This window comes from Cryptomeria japonica, chromosome 11 (genome assembly GCF_030272615.1).
Source record: "Cryptomeria japonica chromosome 11, Sugi_1.0, whole genome shotgun sequence".
Lineage (NCBI taxonomy): Eukaryota > Viridiplantae > Streptophyta > Pinopsida > Cupressales > Cupressaceae > Cryptomeria > Cryptomeria japonica.
In genome coordinates, this window is record NC_081415.1 from 496,838,751 (window position 1) to 496,860,259 (window position 21,509).

The 21,509-nt window shown below is 40.3% G+C and overlaps 1 protein-coding gene across 3 annotated transcripts in view; it reads right to left on the minus strand.

Annotated features, from left to right (window-relative positions):
• LOC131068319 (phosphatidylinositol-3-phosphatase myotubularin-1) overlaps positions 1-21,509 on the minus strand; it is a 282,751-nt gene that overhangs the window by 230,382 nt on the left and 30,860 nt on the right. For all 3 annotated transcript variants that reach the window (XM_058003489.2, XM_058003488.2, XM_058003490.2), the window contains exons 3-4: positions 10,537-10,611; positions 341-412 (exon numbers count right to left, since the gene is read on the minus strand). In XM_058003489.2, the coding sequence (XP_057859472.2) occupies positions 341-412; positions 10,537-10,611 (147 nt within the window). The remainder of the gene's footprint in view (positions 1-340; positions 413-10,536; positions 10,612-21,509) is intronic.

Sequence of the window (21,509 nt, forward strand, 5' to 3'; positions counted from 1 at the left end):
TTATCATGAGCAGGATTTTCGATACTTTTGAATTATGTGACGAGTACATCAAACATTTCTCTTAAGTACTCAAGTCTCAAACATTTGCATACACACATGCATGATTGTAGAATGCAACTTTATGTCTATCTAAAAAAAGGTGTTTGAATATTTTACACACGTGTAAATGTTTGTAGATATACAATAATGTATGTATGGGACACATATGTGTCTGTACACACATAAACAGAAGAATAGCTATCATTAGCGGTGAAAAGGAAGTGTGAGTGTGGATGGTAAAAGCAAAAGTATCAACTTTCAAAAAAAGCATTAAGGTAAATATGCTACTGCTGGTACTGGCCTGCTTGGAGAACTTTTCAATAGTAGCCAATGGAATGGTGCCTAGAGGGATCAACTTCCTGGGTCCTTCGCCCTACAAACAAAGTAGAAATGTTCACAATATTATTCCATTGAAAAGCCCAAAAATGTAACTCTAATGACAATAAACAAGGAAAGAAATTGATAGATGATATGCCAAGATTACTAAATCCTAAATCAAAACAAAATAAGACGTGCGATTAAATAGAAAATGGCCTATGGTGCCCACAGTGACAGCAAATGAAAAATTTCTGTACTTCACATACCATTTCTGTAAAAATACAACACTTTCAGTCAGTCAACTACTGTCTACGAAATCAAGAGGATATTACTCCAGGCCCTTGAAGTGCCAAACAGTACAGTAAGAGAGACATATAGATAAACTCTCTGGTAAAGACATCAAAAGAGAGGAATTACTGAATTAGAACAAAATAAAACAGAGGGGTATAGCATGTGTAAATTTATAGATTACAATAACGCAATTGTCACGATGATAACAATCACAAGGCAGTAGAACCCATACAGCATGAAATCCACCTCTAACCGGTGTTAATACCAGAGATAAAAGCCTTATGTATATTAAATCATAACAGCTTAATGAAAACAAATTGCATTCCAATTATGAAGTTGAAATTCGGTTAAATGTCTAAACAAACAGGGAAGTCAAAAAGCTTTATAAAAAAAAAAGGCATATCCTAAGAATGAACAAAACCAAGGAAGAGCCAAAGCAGAAAGCTTCCTAAACTACTTAATCAATCATTACAAAAAACCTGATGTGAAAACTCTGAGGTAATGAATCAAACAAATCAAAGTGATTTGGAAAAGTGGTCAAGAAAGAGAAAATTTGAGTAATAAAAAATGGCAAAGATGTGTGACAATAATTGAAAAAACAAGCCAGAAAAACTGTTCGTGGACAATTTTGAAAGAAGACAATCAAAATAAATAAATACAAAGAAATGTGTCATTTGGAAAAGTGGTCAAACAAGAGATATATTTGAGTAAAAAATTGCGAAGATATATGACAATACTTAAAATAGGAGCAATAAAAACTGTTCTTGGATAATTTTGAAATGAAGACAATCAAAAGAAATAAAAACAAAGGAAAAAAAAACAGTTTTAGCATTTTATGTTAAATAGCATAATAAGGTTCTCACTGCCATGGTATGAGGAAAAGAACCACTAGGCCTATATTCTGGCTATATGCAGGCCATCATAGAAACCTTACAATGCTTTGGCACATACACTTAAACCAGCAATTGCACCTTGGTGTGCAATGGGTACGCCGAAGAGGTTTGGAATGTCAATTAGGACAAATTTTGGTGTATATGTTGCATAGATTTGTGTAGTGCATGAGTTCACTTGGTAGGCCATTTAGAAAATGAAGTTGTCTACACAACAAAGGGCTCAACAGAGAAGTGACAGATTAAAATAGAATGTACATCCAATTACAAATATTCAAGCATGATTAGAACGAAACCTTTGAATCAAGAAGATAATCAGGGTCCATTATCAACAGGCTCATGTTATGTTTGCAATAGGGAGAGAGGGAAGAGAGGGAGAAATAGGGAAAGAAAGAGGGAGAGATAAAGGGGGAAGAGCAAGAGAGAGAGAGGTGTAAGGAAATAGAGTTAGAGATGCATATGGAGATGGAGATGGAGAAGGAGAGGGATATGGAGAGGAGAGAGACAAAAAGAGAGGAGAGGGATAGATAGATATGGAAGAGATAAATATACTGTGAGAGAGAGAAAGAGAGAAAGAATAGATAGATGGGAAAAGATGAAGATGGGGTTGAGATGAAGATAGAGGGATATATGGAGTGTGAGAGAAATAGATAAAGAGACAAAGAGAGGTAGAAAGATAATATATGGAGATAGCAAGGGGATATAAGGAGGAAGAGTGAGAGATGGAGAGGAATAAGGAGAGAGAGAGAGAGAGAGAGAGAGAGAGAGAGAGAGAGAGAGAGAGAGAGAGAGAGTAGAGGTAGACAAATAGAGATGGAGAGAGGGAGAGCTAGGGAGAGGGAGAGAGAAATTGAGGGCGATAAAGAGAGCCAGAGAGAGAGAGGGAAAGATCAAGATCAAGATATAAGGGAAGAGAAAGAGATAAAGGTGGATGGGAAGATAAAGGGATAGAGGGAGAGATAAATAGAGAGAGGTAGAGAGATAGAGGGGGGAGATATAAAGAGGGAGAGAAAGGGAAAGAGATAGGTAGAGCAGGGAGAGAGAAGATGAGAAGAGAGGGAGCAGGGAGAAAAGAGTCCATAGAGAGAAGAGGGACGAGAGAGAGAGAGAGATTGGAAGAGAGAAGATGAGGAGGAAGATATACCCCAATATATAGAGAGGGAGACGGAGAGGGAGAGATAGACCAATATTTAGAGAGGGGGAGGGAGAGAGAAAAAGGGTGAGGTAAAGATAAAGGGATATGTAAAGAGACAGAGAGATAGAAATAGATGGGGGAGAAAAAGATAAATATATATGAGGGAGAGATGGAAGGAGAGCGAAAGAGGGAGAGGAAATAATAGAGACAGAAAGATAGAGACAATGAGAGAGGAGGGGAAGGAGAGATAGAAAGATAAAGATATAGAAAGTGATAGAGAGAGGTTAAGAGAGGAATATATATAGAGAGAGAGAGAGATAGAGGGCGTCCTAGAGACAATATAATTTAATTTCTAATTAAGTATAATTTAATTTAATTTGTACTTATTAAAAAAAAATTGTATATTAATTATACATTATAATATAATATATAATAATAATATAATTTATATTAAATGAAATATTATATAAAATATTAGAATCCAAATATTAACAAAAATGATAATTAAAAAAATGAATATATTAATTATACATTATAATATAATATATAATAATAATATAGTTTATATTAAATGAAATATTATATAAACTATTAGAATCCAAATATAATTATACATTATAATATAATATATAATATATAATAATAATATAATTTATATTAAATATTAGAATCCACATATTAACAAACATGATAATTAAAAATTAAATAATAAATAATTAAAATTTTAAATTAATAAATGATTAATTTTAAAAGTTAATGGTTTTTTTTAATTTATTAGAATTGAAATATTAATAGTATTATATAAATCAAAATACAAATAACTATGCTAGAATAATTAAAATTTCACTATGACAAATAGTTATAAATTACATTAATTTTAATTACTATTTGCAAATTCATAAAATAACATAAATAATTAGAATAACTTCCAAACTTAAATCAAAATTAATATATAAAATTCAAATATATCAAAATCTAAATATTAATCAAATAATTATTTAAAATAAATTAATGATATTTTAATAAATTTGTTAAATAAATAAATAATTTAAAATGCATATTTATTTACTGGAAATGTATTATTATTTCCACATTTATGTAAAGAAATAATATTATTATTTAAATTTTTAAATAATATATTAAAAAACTATTATTTATATTATATAATACAATAATTAATAAAATAAAAATTTCAAACTTATAATTTATTATTTATATATTATAATTTTTTAATTTTTTTTTGATCGGTAATTGGTCGAAGCCTAAATAGCTTTTGACTGGAGCTATGAACCAATGGGGACACAGTAAGGGGCCCCATCCCCATTACATATCTTTGAATTATTATTATTATTATGTTTGATTAGAATTCCACTTCAGATGTCCCTATTGGGAATTGAACTTGGGTCTCCACAGTGAGAACCCAGTGTTTTAACCAGTTAAGCTCAACCCCTTGGACTATTTATATATTATAATTATTATATGCTATAGTACAATAATTATGAAAATTTTAAAAAATTTAAATGTTTTAAAAATTAAATAAATAATTAATTACTATTTATATATTATATATGTATAAAAGTTTGTTGGTACAACTAATAAATTAAATATAGGAAATAATAATGTACATGACAATGCATACCAGACACGGCAATAACTTCTATTTAAAAAATTTAAATATTTTAAAAATTAAATAAATAATTAATTACTATTTATATATTATATATGTATATATGTTTGTTGGTACAACTGTTAAATTAAATATAGTAAATAATAATGTACATGACAATGCATACCAGACACGGCAGTAAATTATATCTTTATTCGCACATGCAATTATTACAGAGAAGAAGACTAGAGATGGTCGGCCAAGGATTATAATAGATCCGACAACACCGTACTACTTCCTTGGCGGTACACAACATATTTAAAGGACCCGACAATTGTTGAGAGGTACACAACCGTCAACCAACCAACACATAACTACCCGACAGTGACAACCTACTTAATACAATTAATTAATACATTGTCGGATAACAAATATTACCAAATATAACCATAGGCATTTTATGCCATCTACATCATCCCCCCCCAAAGAAAAAATCGTCTTCCAGACGACAAGCAAACATCAAGCAATATTCGAGAAGACTAACGACAGACAGTGACTTGGACTGGACAACCCCAACTTCATAAATGCCAGAAGCTTCTCCGCCTCTGGTAGTGCTCCAGCGTCCACCCATAGGGCCAAGTCCGCAATTCCATGTGCCACCTCAGTAAACCCCTCTAATTGTGCCATGAAGCGTTGAATAGACCCTACTGGGTCTTGAGGGTCAGGTCGTGACACTCGAAAGGCTATGTTTGCATTATCCTCCTTTGAAGGTGGCGACTCTGTACCAGTTATCCTATCATCTCCACACTAAATTCTCTCGTCCTCAAGATCAACGACGATCTGTGTCTTTCCCTTTTCACTGTCTCTCCTATTGGAAGGCTACTCAACTTCCCCAACTGCTTCATCAGTCACCTGGCCAACTGCCACTGTACGCGGTGAAGGTGGTTGTGCATGTGGTGCCAATGCAAACCTGCCTAACCAACTATCCAAGGATGCGTCCACAACCTGTCTAGCTCCTGCACCACCTCTGCCATGGGAGTATCTAACCTGGTTGGCTCCTGCACCACCCCTTCGGTTGCAGGTGTTTCCTTCTGTACCACCCCACCATCCGTAGGGGTCTCTCATCGTACCATACCTTCGACTATAGGAGTTCCATCCCATACCACCCCGCCATCAGTAGGTGTCTCTCCACCTAACATACCTTCTGCCGTAGGTGTTTCCTCACGTACCATACCTTCAATCGTAGGTGTCTCCTCACGTACCATACCTTCAGCTGTAGGCGTTTCCTTGCATACCATACCTTCGGCTGTAGGTGTTTCCTCACGTACCACACCTTCAGTCATAGGTGTTTCCTCACATACCACACCTTCGGCCATAGGAGTATCTTCCCATACTAGTCCCTCAATCGCCAGTGCAACTTTCTGCACATGTATCTGCGCTGGTTGTGTGGATCCTTCTGACACCTTCCGAAATAGTATGCCTACGAGAGTGGCTTCTCTAAGAGGCGTCGCCACTCTAAGTGACTATGTGGGTACCAAGTGGGCAGAAGGGGACAACTTTGCAGCTGCAATTTTGACCCTAGTTGTAACTCAACCGGGTGTCGATAATTCTTTCTGTCGTGTCATAACTTCCCCTTCGACCATGGACGGTTTCTCTTCTTTTGTCACGACAACCTCCTCGGTCATGGGGATGTCTCGTCCCACTCTCTCTGTTGTAGTGGTGACTTGTCGTACCACTCCCTCAGCTGAAGGAGTAATTTGACGTACCACTTCCTTGGTCGTAGTGGTGACCTGTCGTACCACTCCCTCGGCTATAACTTCCAAAGGAGTATCTTCCAGTACCGTTCCCTCGGTTGTATGGATATCCTCTCGTACCACTCCCTTGGTCGTAGGGGTATCCTTCCGTACCACTCCCTTGAACATAGGGGTATCCTTCTGTACCACTCCCTCGGTTGTAGGGACTTCTTTGATACCTTCACCAACCTCTTTGATCTCCCTAATTTCCAACATGTTACAGCCCGGGTGGAAGACAACATAGTCCTCCATCTGCCAGTGAAAGAGTCCGTTGAGGGAGCTCATCTCATCCTCCAAGCATCCTTCCAACTCCAGTACTCCTTCGTTGTTGGCTTCCATCTTTCCCTTTCCGTCCTGTGAGCCCCATGCAAAATCATGAGTCATCTGAGTCAGAATCGGATGATGCTAGTTCCTAGCTCACTACCTGGTTCCTCAGGTCAATCACATATTTGCGGCCTTCACTCTCGATGGAGGGTGTATTCTTTTTCCAGTTATGATTTGCCTTCGCCATGATCAGCCAACCTCTCTCGAGGAGGGCATCATAGGCCTTTTTCGCCAGTGGAATGACGATGAAGTCGAGGAAGAAATGTTGGGTGTCGATAACAACCTTTTGTGCCATACGTGTTCCCAAGGGTTTGATACCATGTTAGTCGGCACCTACAAGCTGGAATGTTGGTGGCCAGAGAGTTGGTTTGCCCAGACCCCTCCATGTTTCTTTCGAGAATACATTACTCCGGAGCCGCCGTCAACGATGGTGTTCGTCAACTTCCGTCTCATTATCTCCATTTCTACTACAGTCGACTTCGGACCGATACTCACAGTGAGTAGCATGGGGTCTGAGGCGGACGTGCCAAGCAGTTTTGTTGTCATCACAAGGTCCGTGTTAGATGGTTCTATTGCCATTTGACAATGATCCTAGTTGATGGTGGTATTGCCAACTACATTTGTGAGGACCAATTTCAATTGTGGCATAGTCTGCAGAAGGTCAGATACCCGTACTGGTACGATAGCTTGCAACATTTGTTTTATGATAGTTTTCTCGGACTCTAACTGTGGTGGAGTACTTGCGGCATCATGTGAGGCCCTTCGCTCCTCCACCATCGCCCATTTAGCATCCACCTTTGCCTCTCGGAGTCTTTCCTTCCCCGTATGGGGATCGAGGTACACTGCTTTTTTGCTTTGTAACCTCGTGATTGCAAGTATCTCCTCATTTGGCTCTTTGACATCTATCATATTTACCCCTTTCTGCTTTGGACAGTTGGTGTCTTCATGGTCACCTGGTCCACACCATTTGCACAATAATTGTACGTTGTCTTCCTTGTTCTGGCAATCTCTCGCAATGTGTCCCCATTCACTACATTGTCGGTATTGTATGATAGGACTTCCTCTGGAGTCATACTGTATTTGGTTTCGCCCTCGTTGATTTCCATAACCGCTTGGCAATACATTATGTAATTTCGATGGGCTAGACTCTCCCTGTGTGAAGAGTACTTGTGTACTTCGTATCTTCAAATTGTACAAGCACTCCTTGATTGAATGCCCCAGCACTTGGCTAATCTCACAAAACATATTTCTGGGACAATTACCTTTCGTGTGCCCCTCACTTTTGCACTCAGTACACCATAGTTCATTACCTTCTTTGTCGGTTCCTTTCTTAGCCTTCAATTCTTTAATCATTCTCAACATATCCCGTCGAAGGGCTCATACGGTTTTGGATTTTTCATCACTGCTACCTTCGATGCTCTCATCATCATCGGTCTTCCTCTTCTCTCGGGAGGAGGTTTTGTTTTCACTCTCGATGTCCATCGACCGATTGTAAGCATCGGTGTACAAGGACGGAGACACTACTTTCATCTTCTTGCGCAGTGAGGGTATCAATCCCTCCGTGAACCACCTCTTCTTCAACCCGTCGGCTAGCTGGTTCTCCATCTTGTTCAATAGTTCTTTGAGCCTACGGTTGTAAGCGCATACACTCTCATTTTTCCCTTGCTTCGTATTATAGATTTCAGCCACAATTTCGTTGTCATCCCTTAGGAGTTTGAATTCCTCCTGGAAAGCCCTCTTAAGATCATTCCATCTTGTTTTGTGTTGAGCGTCGAGATTTGTATACCAATTGATTGCAGTCCCCCGAAGAAGGGTGACCGAAAACGCCTTCAACCAGTAATCCTGGTCACCCTGGCCATTTGCCTCTCAAATAGTTATACATGTTTTGATGTGTCGTACGGGATCCTCTGACCCGTCTCCCATGAATCTTGGAAGTTTCTATCTCTCTGGGGTATTCAGATTGTGTGCCATTGTTCTAGTCTAGAAGGTACCGTGTGTCTGGAAGGTATTGTGCGCAGCCTGGAAGCAACTGTGTGCGTTCGACCAAATTGGACCGTTTTGCTCTACATGTTCCGGTACTACACCCTCAGCCACACGCGAGCTCTCTACGAGTCCACCTTTTGCATCTTCCGCACCTTGGTCACCCTCATTTTTGTATTCTCTCCTTCCTGGAGTCTTTGGCTCCGACCCTCCTATTTTTGATGGCTCCGCTAGAGACAGATTCTCAATTCTATATAAGTTGGTTGCAAAAATTTCAGCGACCTCCCCCGCAAGGTCCTATACTACCTCTTCGTCACGTTCGGAGTGTTCCGACGAGCTATTCTGAGACTCGGTTCCATACTCTTCACTCGACACGGAATGTGTGGCTTAGTCGATGAGATCCTCCTCTGCTACGTCTGGAAGTGGTAGGTCCCTCGCAACCTCTACCAATTGATTCCACGTACACAGTTTCTGCCTCTCCCAACTACGGCTTCAACTCACACTCCAACTCTTACTCCGACTCTCTAGACTTGCCGATCCTCAGCCGCCTTCTCCGTTCATTTTGTTCTCTAATACATAAGGATCTCCGTACCGATCCTTCCCCTACCTCTCGAGTAGTACTAGTACGTCGTCGGTCCTTATTTGGCCATAGGGGCATTAATTGCTAGGGGTACGACGTTTGCTCGTATCCCTCTCTTCCTCTTCCCTACGGTTCCTTTCTTCATACCTCAGCAATATTTGCTGCCAACGACGTTCGAGATCAATTTACTCCCTTCGCTCTTGGAGTTCAATTAGGTTTCGTGCCAAAAGTCTCGGAAGACTCCCGAGAAGATCAAATACAGTCGAGTTGACTGTGAGTTCACCACGTACCGTGCCTTCAGAAACCGCTCTCTCCCGAGCTTCCCTCTGCACGTATCAAGTGACCGAAACCTCCCACAGGTCCACCAAATCCTTCGTCAATTAATCCTCCAACGCTTTCACCTGGGTGACCTCTTTGTGTGTATCACTGTCCGTAACAATCAACTGCTAATCGAATGGTCGACCCATCAATGCCTACTACCTGTCGCCATATTGATCTCTGGAATTCGAATCGACAACGGCGCCAAAATGTTTGCTGGTACAACTAATAAATAAAATACAGGAAATATTAATGTACATGCATACCAGACACGACAGTAAATGATATCTTTATTCGCACATGCAATTATTACAAAGAAGAAGACCAGAGATAGTCGGCCAAGGATTATAATAGATCCGACAACACCATACTACTTCCTTGGTGGTACACGACATATTTAAAGGACCCAACAATTGCCGAGAGGTACACAACCGTCAACCAACCGACACATAACTACCCGAGAGTGACAACCCACTTAATACAATTAATTAATACATTGTTGGATAACAAATATTATCAAATATAACCATAGGCATTTTATGCCGTCTACAATATATATTAAAATAAATAAAAAGCTAAGTTTTAAAAGTTCAAAATATAAAAAGTATTAACTTTTTAATTAAAAATATATGTAATGCGGATTTATTTTGCAACGTGTCGATAATTTGTAAAACTTATTTTTAAAATAAAATTATTATAGTGCTTAAATGGAAAATGTCTAGAGCGGTGGTGAGTAGTCATAAAATTGATGAATGCAGTAATTATAAATTTAAGATTTATAAATTAATATTTTCAGCTTTCAGTTTACGCGCACAATATTTTCAAGTTTTTTTTCGGCATGAGCTTAAAAAATAGTGAAGCGGCCTGCGAAAGGATAAACCGGCAACAAAAAACATTAGAGAAAAACAATCGGAAAAGGGAAAAAAAAGGTCAAAAACATTTAACAACAAAGATTCATTGAATCGTCTTGCAATGCTCTTGTGAACTTTGAACTGTTGATTTTGGAAAGCAGATCATCAGTTTCAGATAAAGTCCGCCTTCGGTGTAAATATGAACATTCACATCTACATTTGTGAATGTATACAGCCAATAATTGATTGTTAATCTCTCTATCTGCATGAAATGATTTTAATCCATACACATGCACAATTCTTAATAAACGGAAGCATATTTCACTTTGGGACTTTCCAATGAATTTGCACACCTCTCAATAGTAATACAAGTAATCTTCATAATTATTTTAGAGAACTTAAGGTACTCACCACAAAAAGTAGACGGAAGTTGGTTACCAAAAGAGTACCAGCAACATCAGTGTTTACCATAACAACGCCATGACCCTGATCACACAAATAAAAACTATCCAGTTATTGATGTAAGCAGAATTAGTGCTGCAGTCCCTTCTCCAATGTACTTGGCATAAAACTCAAAGAGAGTATTTTTTTCATTGTTAGCTATTTTTTAAGTGCTTGGAGGATAAACAAAATAGTAAGGAAAGGCCCAAAGGCAAAGGGTGTAAAGCACAAGACAAGGTGCATGTACCATTTTCACAAATACAACTCCAAACACAGTAAACTTCAGAAAAAAACATTACAGAATCCATAGAATTAGAGATGACCTTTATCAGTCATGAAATTCATTCAATCCATCTGAAAGTTTACCTCTTACCATGGATTATTTGATCAAGAAAGTTCACAAAAGCTTTAAAAGTGCCAATTAGTGTTTCTTCTACTCGCATAATTCATTAATCTATTTCCAAGTATGAGCTGTGGAAAACTGGCTAAATGTATGGAATTAGAATAAGACATTCAAAGACTGTTGTAGGGTAAAGAATTACAAGAAATATTAATATATTAGTGGAAGTTTTTGTATGAGAAAAATCATTCTAAGAAGTCCACAGCAAAATGATATGTTGGTGAAAATTCCAATATGAAAAAGCACCGATACCACTGTAATATCCCCAATTAAATATTTATTCAAAAATTATTTGAGAACAGCAACATGTAGCAAATCTGAGATAAAATATTTATTCAAACCCACTTCAAAACAAAATTGGAAATACAATTGATACCCACAAAGATTTATCAGTTTCTTCATAAACAATGACCCAATTTCATCCAATATTTGCACAGAAATTTCTGGATCTTCATATTTTGATAAAATCAAATTTATTACATGAAATATGTCATTGCAACAGCAAAAACTCCAACGTGAACAGCAACAGAAAATTTGAGAAAATTATTCTAAGAAACTACTCCTGAAATTGCAACTTACACAACCCACTGCAAACTGAAACCCAAAGAACTACAAAATACTCCAGCCTCTAAAATGGTCGTGCACAAAAAAATAACAGCAAGAACACTCTCTACCACGTCCAAGACACCAACAGCACACTGAAGGCTCAACTGCAATACCAAACCTGCACATAAACACATCACAAAGACACTAGCTGAAAAATGCAAATTCTATGAAGCTCTGCAACAATCTCTGGATGAAATTACACTCCTGAAAAAAAGGATTTTCATCCTCTGACTCCTGCAATTAATAGGCTTTTGTCCACAGATAACAACTTCTGTGGGTTTTCATTCACAGAAGAAATAGTCAAGCACAAGTGCTCAAACAATGAAAATGGGAAATTGAGATGATTTCCAAAATGAATGTTTACAAATAAATATACCAAACTTGGATGTCCAAAACCTAGCACCCCTTTTGGTGGAGAAATCATTTAATTGTATTTTTAATCTTCATTTAAAGTTAATTGCCCAACATAGCTTACCTGTCATACCTATTTAATAAGTTGTCATATCACTGTCATTATTGACAAAGAATCCTCTATTTGAGCACTTGACCCCAATTATGAGTCTCCTAGGGCACCCCACACCCCCTATAGAGTTATTAATGTTTCTGAATAAATTTTGAAATATTAAATTCCACCAGAAACATAAATAAATATTAAATTTATTGTTTCCCTATTAATTTATCTTAGCCCAAAAAACATTGGAATGGGCTATTAATTTATCCAATTTAAATTTATTCAAAAGGGACAATGACAGCTACCTCCAGAACGTTTTAAATTCTCGCGAAATTATTAGATCCATAAAAAGCTCCAAAGAGATGCATCCATTTAGGGTATCTCTAGGACAAGGACACAGAGATAGAACATTTTATGATCTAACTAAATTAATATCAGATATAGATAAACTTCCATGAGGACACATCCATTTAGGCTATCTCTAGGACAAGGAGATGGGGATAAAACATATTCCAATTGTCCTCCCTTAAAAAAATTGCCTGAACATACCTGGCCTTTAAGATGTCCATGGAGACATTTCCTATGTTTCCCTTGCACAAGGGGGGAATTGCCTGAACATACCTGGCCTTTAAGATGTCCATGGAAACATTTCCTATGTTTCCCTTGCACAAGGGGGCATGTAGACATCCCCAAGATGCCTGACTATTCCCTACATGAGGAACATCCCTTTGTAGTCTCACGAATGTCTACTCATCAAAAATGCAAGAGGGTGCTGATAGCAAGAGGAATGGGAAACTACAGTCCGGAGATCTGTACCCCAAAGATACCTTATTGTAGTCTTTATACCCCAAACGACACAGTAAAGGAAATCAGCAAATGCAGAAGTCAACAACGATAATAAACTACTGAGTCATTAACATCCCTAAAGCAATAACCACAACACACAAATATGGACCAGCAACAGCATCAATCTATTATATTATCAATCTCCAAAATGAAGGTCATCCATTACGTGTTCCAGATATCAATCTCTACTCACTACTATATCATCCTATCATCCTGTTCTCTATTCTATATCTTCCAGATATCAAATACAATACAATTATATACGTTTCCCCAGCTGGGATCTAACTCCTATAGTCGGCTAGAGGTCTATATGCAGGCCATATGCAATATGGCCTAAGTCGGCTCTGTTGCTGATCTTTCCCTGCCAACATCATCTCCCCTTTTATAATGATGCCTTGTCCTTAAGACATAAAACTCAAGCTAGGAGTCTCAAATAAGCTACCTTCAGCTGCTTCAGGTTCTTCTCCCAATTGCTCTTGGCCTGTTCTGGCATTGATATCTAGCCCTCTATCTGGATGATTGTTGCCTCTGCTTCTGACAGTGTGGTAGGGGTCTGGAGCTGATGTTGTATTGCTTAAACAGCACCCAGCACCCTTTGGAGATGTAACAGATGTGTGTGGACTGCCTCCCGGAGCTATTTTATCTAGCTTTTGAGTTGCGCCCGATGGATGTGAACTTGCTATATCTATCCGTTTAGTGCTTCCATCTTCATCCTTTCAGTTCCATCCATATCCACCAATGGATCATATACTTGAGCTACTTTGGCGATCTGATCCTCCAACTGTAGTATCTAATCCTTCAAGTTCTTTGTGGTGTTTGGCCATTGTAAACAAAACTACTATATGACCCCGGCTGTTCTCCAGCTTCTTTATTTTTGTGTCAAACTTTGCTTGTGTTGGTGCAATTAATTAGGTATTCATCTTTTCTCTAGTTTACTATATCTTCTTGTGCTTCTTTCCCTATTACCTGTCTCTCTGGAGCCAAATCTCCCTTCAAACTATCCACCAAAATTTTCAGTTGTTGTAATAATGGTAATGAGGTGTCTCTATGGATGTGTGGAATAGCACTTTGTAGGCTTGTTGAAAACATCCATCTAATTCATTCAGGGTGTTGAAAACAGCATCCCTTGGTTGATGTCCAATACTGAGCTTGCTACCTACTTCTTGTAGTACTTACACCATCCACTGTATGTCCCTTGATGCAATGCTTTGATCTGAAAATCAAAACTTGAATCTCCCCAACAGGCTGGCGAGATCACCAGCTCTGATACCATTGTAATAACCCTGGTCTAGATTCCAACCCAATTCCCGCTATTCTTTACTGAGCAATTCATCAAACACTTGAAATCTCCTAAACTAGATGATAGTTCATTGTAGGCTCATGTTTATACTAATTTATATTAAGTGTCATTGCTTCTCATGATTGCATAAATTTGCACATTCATATAACAAAGAAAGGAACCAAACTGCTAACTCACATTTACAGATTTATTGTATAGTAGCTTTCATAGTACCAATGCATTCCATATAACAGCAATGAGAATATTCAAACAATTATTGCAAGCTTTAAAGATTTTTCCTAACTGTACATAACACTTATATTTGTTTTGAAATTACAAGACTTGAAGCTTGAATGAAGTCCAAACTAACATTCCCAAAGAACCCATCTCCAACCATGCTACAAAATCCCGATGATGAAAGACTAGGTATGAAGAGCAAAATACCCAATGCAATGATTTCAACCACCTCCGCTACAAGAAGGAATGAATCTTCCGGTTGGAAGGAATGACATGATGGCTTTGGTACCACTTTTATTCCATGTGTTGCATTAAAGGCAATCCGTCCTTCATCCAAACATGAGTCCTCAACACATCAAAGAATACTCTCATGAGCAATAGTAAAATGGGTGGCTTCAGAAAACACAAATGCACTGAGAAGTCAAATCTACTAATAAGAATGGAAAGATGGCCACAGAGTAATCAGCAACAACTCCCTCCAAAGAGCCAATAAAATAACGAGAGCCTCTTGGAATGAATCGAAGATGCTCACGTCTTCTTCTCTCATATTCACACAGTATAAAACTGTCTCATGCCACTGATATAAGGAAATGTAGTGGCTATGAAAATATGCAAACAAAATATACAGTCCCATCCAAGTATAGGGAAAAGTCATCTCACAGAGGCATTCCACTCATGAGTGCAGTGAATATGAGCTCCTCGTTTCCAATAATTCTAACTATGAGACAGGATATAACTCCATTGATATTTCGCACCTACGCTCCAACAACCATCCACAACACCCCTCTGCAGCCCTCAAACACGACATATTATCAAAGGCTTGTTGTGACTCGAATGTCTATTAATGCCACCAACAATTGCGCAAGCCAAGAACATTGAATTTTGATCGATAGTGAACAATATCAATGTCGTCAGTACCAATATCAATATCACCTCAAATGTTACATTGTCCTAAACTTCAGCATCACCCCCTGATAAAAGAAAGGTACACGATCTGTATATCTCAAGATTCCTAACTTTCTCGACTCCAGAGAACTTACACCAAATATTATCAGTGGCCCATAACAATGATTAAATTTCTCCTTAAAATATTATATTGAACTCAAATACCCAATGAAAACCATGCCTCAATTGAAATATTAAAATAACAAATATTAGTCAGTCTTTATCAAACATATTAAATAATTCATCTCTGAACCTTTTTAACATTTTGCAATAATACTGTTGCTAGGACTGAAACATAGATAGCCGTTGTAGACAGCAATTAAGTCGTCACTAAATAAAACATGGTTTGTTATGATAATTTGGCATGTAATGGGTAATTAGTTCCTGTAGGTGGTTGGTAATTTCGGCAGTTGACACCTCCACCAACTGACCGAGTGGTATATATTTTGGCAATGTACTGGGGAATAGAAGTTACGGTGAATATACATTCTGATGTGATTGTACTATCCATTACTGAGCAATAAAGTTATATCATTCTGCCTATGTTACTGTAATTATTCTTTATGTTCTCTGCATTCTTAGTTTCTTATTTATTTTGCGAAGTCAAAACATATTCACTGTAGGGAGTAAACATTTTGGCGTCGTTGCCGATACGAATTCCGGAGATCATTATGGCGGCAGGCAGTAAACATTAATGGGCTGACCATTTGAGCAGCAGTTAATAAATACTGAAAGTGATACACATGAAGAGGTCACGCAAGCAGAAGCACGGGAGGATCAATTGACGGAGGATTTGGTGGGGACCTGTGGGAAGTTTTGGTCACCCAATATGTGCAGAGGGAAGCTCAGGAGAGAGCAGTCCCTGAAGGCACAATACGTGGCGAACTCACAGTCAACCCGGCCGTATTTGATCTTCACGAAAGTCTTCCAAGACTATTGGCACGGAACCTAAATGATCTCCATGACCGAAGGGATGAAACTGATCACAAACATCGTCGGCAGCAAATACTGCAAAGGTACGGAGAAAACAGAACCATAGGGAAAAGGAAGAGAGGGATACGAGCAGACGCCGTACACCTAGCAATTAATGCCCCTAGCCCAAATAAGGATTGACGGCATACTAGTACCACCCGAGAGGTAGGGGAAGGATCGGTAAAGAGATCCCTACATATAAGAGAACAAAGTGAGCGGAGACGACGGCTAAGAGAGATTGCTGAAGGCCTAGAGAATCTAAAAAGGCAAAGTAAGAGTCAAAGTGTGAGTCAAAGCCGTAGTCGAGAGGCGAAAAGCGTGTACATAGAACCAGTTGGTAGAGGTTGCGAGGAACCTACCACTTCCAGACGTAGAGGAGGAAGATCTTGCCGACCAGGCCACTCACTCGACGTCTAGTGACAAGTCCGGAACCGAGTCTGAGAACAACCCATCGGAGCACTCTGAACGTGACGAAGAGGTAGTACAAGACCTTGAGGGTGAGGTTGCTGAAATCTTAGAAACCAATCTGTAAAGAATCGGGAATCTATCTCTGGCTGAGCAATCAAAAATAGGAGGGTCGGAGCCGAAGACCCCAGAAAGGAGGGATTATAGAAATGAAGGTGACCAAGGTGTGGACGATGCAGAAGGTGGACGTGTAGAGAGCTCACATGTGGCCGAGGGTGCAGAAGAAGCACCAGGATGCATAGAGTAGAACGGTCCAATCTGGTTGAACGCATACAGTACCTTCCAAGCGCACAGAAAACCTTCCAGGCGGCACACAAGGTCCAGGCGAGAACTATGGCGCACAAGCAAAATACTCCGAAGAGACAAAAGCTCCCAAAATTCATGGGTGACAGGTTGGAGGACCCCGTACGGCACTGCAAAACATGTATAACCATTTGGGAGGTAAATGGCCAAGATGACCAAGATTACTGGTTGAAGGCGTTTCCGGCCACCCTTCGGGGGATTGCAATCGATTGGTATACGAATCTTGACGCCCAGCACAAAACAAGATGGAATGATCTGAAGAAGGCCTTCCAGAAGGAATTCAAACTCCTGAGGGATGATAATGAGATTGTGGCTAAGATAATTAATACCAAGCAGGGCAAAAGCAAAAGTGTTCGGGCTTACAACCATAGGCTAAAAGAATTATTGAACAAGATGGAAAACCAGCCAGCTAATGGCCTAAAGAAAAAGTAGTTTGTGGAGGGGCTCATACCGTCCCTCAAAAGGAAGATGAAGGTGGTCCCTCCGCAATCGTATGATGAAGCTTATAACAAAGCAATGGACGTTGAAAGCGAAAACAAAACATCAAAAGGTAAGAGGAGGGCAAGTGATGATGACAGTACGGATGGAAGTAGTGACGGGGAGTCCAAAACCGTACAGACCCTCCATAGGGACATGATGTGGATGATGAGCTGAAGGCCGACAAGGAGAGCGGCAAAGAGGGTAAAGAACTTTGGTGTACCGACTGCAAAACAAAAGGTCATACTAAGGGAACATGCCCAAGAAAGTCTTTTTGTGACATCTGTCAGGTACTGGGACATTCCATTAAGGAATGCCCGTACAATCTAAAAACACGGAGCACTCAAATGCTCTTCGCCCAAGGGGAACAAGCTACTCCACCAACCACACCACCTAAACCACTAACAAACTCCGATGCTTCATCGGTAGGATACTGCAATAATCGGTGAGGGAACAATTGGTCCAATAACAACACACCAAGAAGTAAGATCCAGTACAATGCGAAAGGGCGACCCATGATCCAATGCCGCAAACGTAATCAATGGGGCCACTTCGCTCGTGAATCTCAGAGCGAGAACAATAATGAAAGTTTGTTGTGCAAGTGGTGCGGTTCTGGGATCCATGAGGATACTGACTACCCAAAGCAGAAAGGGTAAATATGTTGGACGTAAGGAGCCAGACGAGGAGGTACTAGCAATTACAAGATTGCAAAGCAAAAAGGCAGTACACCCCTATCCCCATAAGGAGAAGGAAAGACTCTGCGAAGCGAAGGCTGATGTTGAACAAGCGATGGTGGAAGAGCAAAGGGCCTCACATAATATTGCCAATACCCCACTTCGGTCAGAGTCCGAAGAAACCATAATCAAATAGATGTTGCAGGCCACCATACCAGTACAGGTATCTGACCTTCTGCAAACAATGCCACAATTGAAAATGGCTCTCACAAATGTAGTCGGTGACAACACCACTGGCTAGAAACACTACCAGCCAACAGCAGAAACACCTGGCAGTCTGCCACAAACCCCATGCTACTCACCATAAGTATTGGTCGAAAGCCAACTGTAGTAGAAATGGAGATAATGGGACGGAAGCTAACGAACACCATCGTCGACGGCGGCTCTGAGGTGAATGTATTGTTGGAGGAGGCATGGAGGTCTAGGCAAACCAACTCTCTGGCCACTAACATTCCACCTTGTTGGTGCCGACCAGCATCGTATCAAGCCCTTGGGAACACTCATGGCACAAAAGGTTGTTGTTGGCACCCATCATTTCTTCCTTGACTTCGTCGACATCCCACTGGAGAAGAAGGCCTATGACGCTCTCCTCGAGAGGGGTTGGTTGATCATGGCAAAGGCAAATCATAACTGGAAAAAGAATACACTCTCCATCGAGAGCAAAGGCCGCAAATATGTGATTGACTTGAGGAACCACGCAGTAAGCGAGGAACTGGCATCAACTAACTCTGACTCAGATGATTCTCATGATTTTGAATGGGGTTCACAAGTCGGGAAGAGAAAGATGGAACCCAATGATAAAGGGGTATTGGGGTTGGAAGGATGCTCAGAGGATGAAACTAGATCTCTCAACGGGTTATTCCATTGGCAAATGGAGGACTAAGAGGTGTTTCACCCCGAGTGCCACATGTTGCAGATCTATGAGATCAAGGAGACGGCCGAAGGTACGGAGAGTGCAACCTTTCCTCCAAAATACGGGGAATACAGAGAAGGTGTAGCGCGGGTGGATGACACACCGGCTCACCAATTTGAACGAGACAAGGCCATTTAAGTACAAGGAAACCAATGTGAAGAAGGTTAACCTGGGGAGTGACGAAAATCCGAAGGTAATCCTCGTAGGGGATGACTGGAATCCCATACTAAAAGCAACAGCCTTCAAAATATTCCTGGAATACAAAGGCGTCTTTGCATGGGCGTATAAGGACTTGAAAGCGATACCTCTGGGGTTGTGCATACATTGAATACACCTCATACCAGGTGCCCGACCTGTACGGAGAAGACCGTACATAATGAACAAAAACTATGTCGCAAAGGTAAATGAAGAAATTGAGAAAATGGGTCTGGCATTATCTTTAAAGTTGAAACCAATGAGTAGGTGTCGCCCATCATCATTTCCCTAAAGGAGGCAAATCGGATCCAAATATGTGTGGACTTTCGATGTCTAAATGTCGTAACCATCAAGGATCCATTCAAGGATAGTATTCTGAAGGAGGTGGCAGGCCACGAGATTTATTTGTTTCTGGACGAGTTTTCTAGTTATAAACAAACCAACATCGCAGATGAGGACAAATTGAAAACTACCTTTATAGTGGAAGACAGAGTATATGTGTACAACCGAATGCCTTTCGGTCTATGTAATGCTACAACCACCTTCCAGCAAATCATAATGCACATTTTTTATACGATGTCTATCAGGAATTTCAAAGCATTCCTTGATGACTGGTCTATCTACAGTGAACAAGATACCCACCTGAAGGCACTCGGAGAATGCATGGAGAGGTGTCGATGTGCCCGACTAGCTCTCAATCCCAAGAAGTGTCGGTTTATGGTACCTCAAGGCAACCTACTGGGCCACATCGTGTGCAAGGAAGGGTCGAAAACGGACCCAGACAAGGTGGGGGTCATCGTGAACATGGAAAGCCCGATGGATGTGACGGGGGTGTAATCCTTTCTAGGACATGTTGACTATTATCGGAGGTTTATCAAAAGTTTCACACAAGTTTCCTGCCCTTTGGACAAGCTAACAAGGGCGAATCGTTCGTGTGAGAAATGGAGCAAGAAGATGCGTTCAAAGAGCTGAAATCCTGACTGGTGAGTGCACCAATCCTGGCATACCCTAATTGGGACAAGGAGTTCCACATCCACATGGATGCCTCCAATTACGCCATCGGTGCCACCCTGGCACAGGTCGGTGGCCAAGGACTGGATCATCCCATCTTCTTTGCCAGCTGGTTGCTCTCCAAGGCCGAACAGAACTACAACACAACGGAGAGAGAGGCACTTGGGATGGTGTAATCCGTACAGAAGTTTCGCCATTACCTGCTGGCAACACCGTTCACCTTTTATGGGGACCACCAAGCCTTAATGTACTTAGTGAATAAGCCAATAATCCAGGGTCAGGTGAGCCGATGGTTGTTTACTCCAGGAGTTTACCTTCACGATCATAGTACGGCCAGGGAAGAGCCATGTGATCGCTGACCAGTTGTTGAGAATTAAGTCCAGGGAGCCTCCGGAGGGGGTGAATGAAGATTTCCTGGATGCACATTTGTTCCAAATAGCAGTGTTACCTCCCTGGCACGAGAACATTGGCGAGTACTTATCCACCTCAACGTTTCCGCGAGACATGCCGTCGGGAGAATGACGTAAGTTAGCACTAAAGAGCAAAACATTTTAGCTGATCAATGGCTTGTACAAAATGGGACTTGACCAAATCCTTTGGAGATGTGTGATGCAGGAGGAAATTCCTAGTGCGCTGAAGGAAGCACATGACAGGCTTGTCGAAGGCCACATAGGACCTGATGCCACCACACGAAAGGTACCATTGGCGGGACTATGGTGGCCAACCCTGCACATCGATGCGCGCGAATGGGTAATCGGGTGCAACACATACCAACGGGCAAGGAAACCACTTAAACGATATTTTATGCCTCTATTTCCCTCTCAGCCACAAGAATTGTTCGAGAGATGGGGGTTGGATTTTGTGGGACCTCTAAAAGTGAGCAACATGCCTCGATGTCGGTACATTGTTGTAGCCATGGAGTACCTGACTAAGTGGGCGGAAGCCAAAGCCCTCCCAGACAATATTGTCGTGAGTACGACAAGGTTCTTGTACGAGCAAATTGTAGCCAAATTTGGAATCTGGATCGAGATCACAAGTGATCAAGGAGTTCACTTTGTTAACCAAGTCATCAGGACAATGACAGTAGAGTTCAAAATTTTCCACAACTT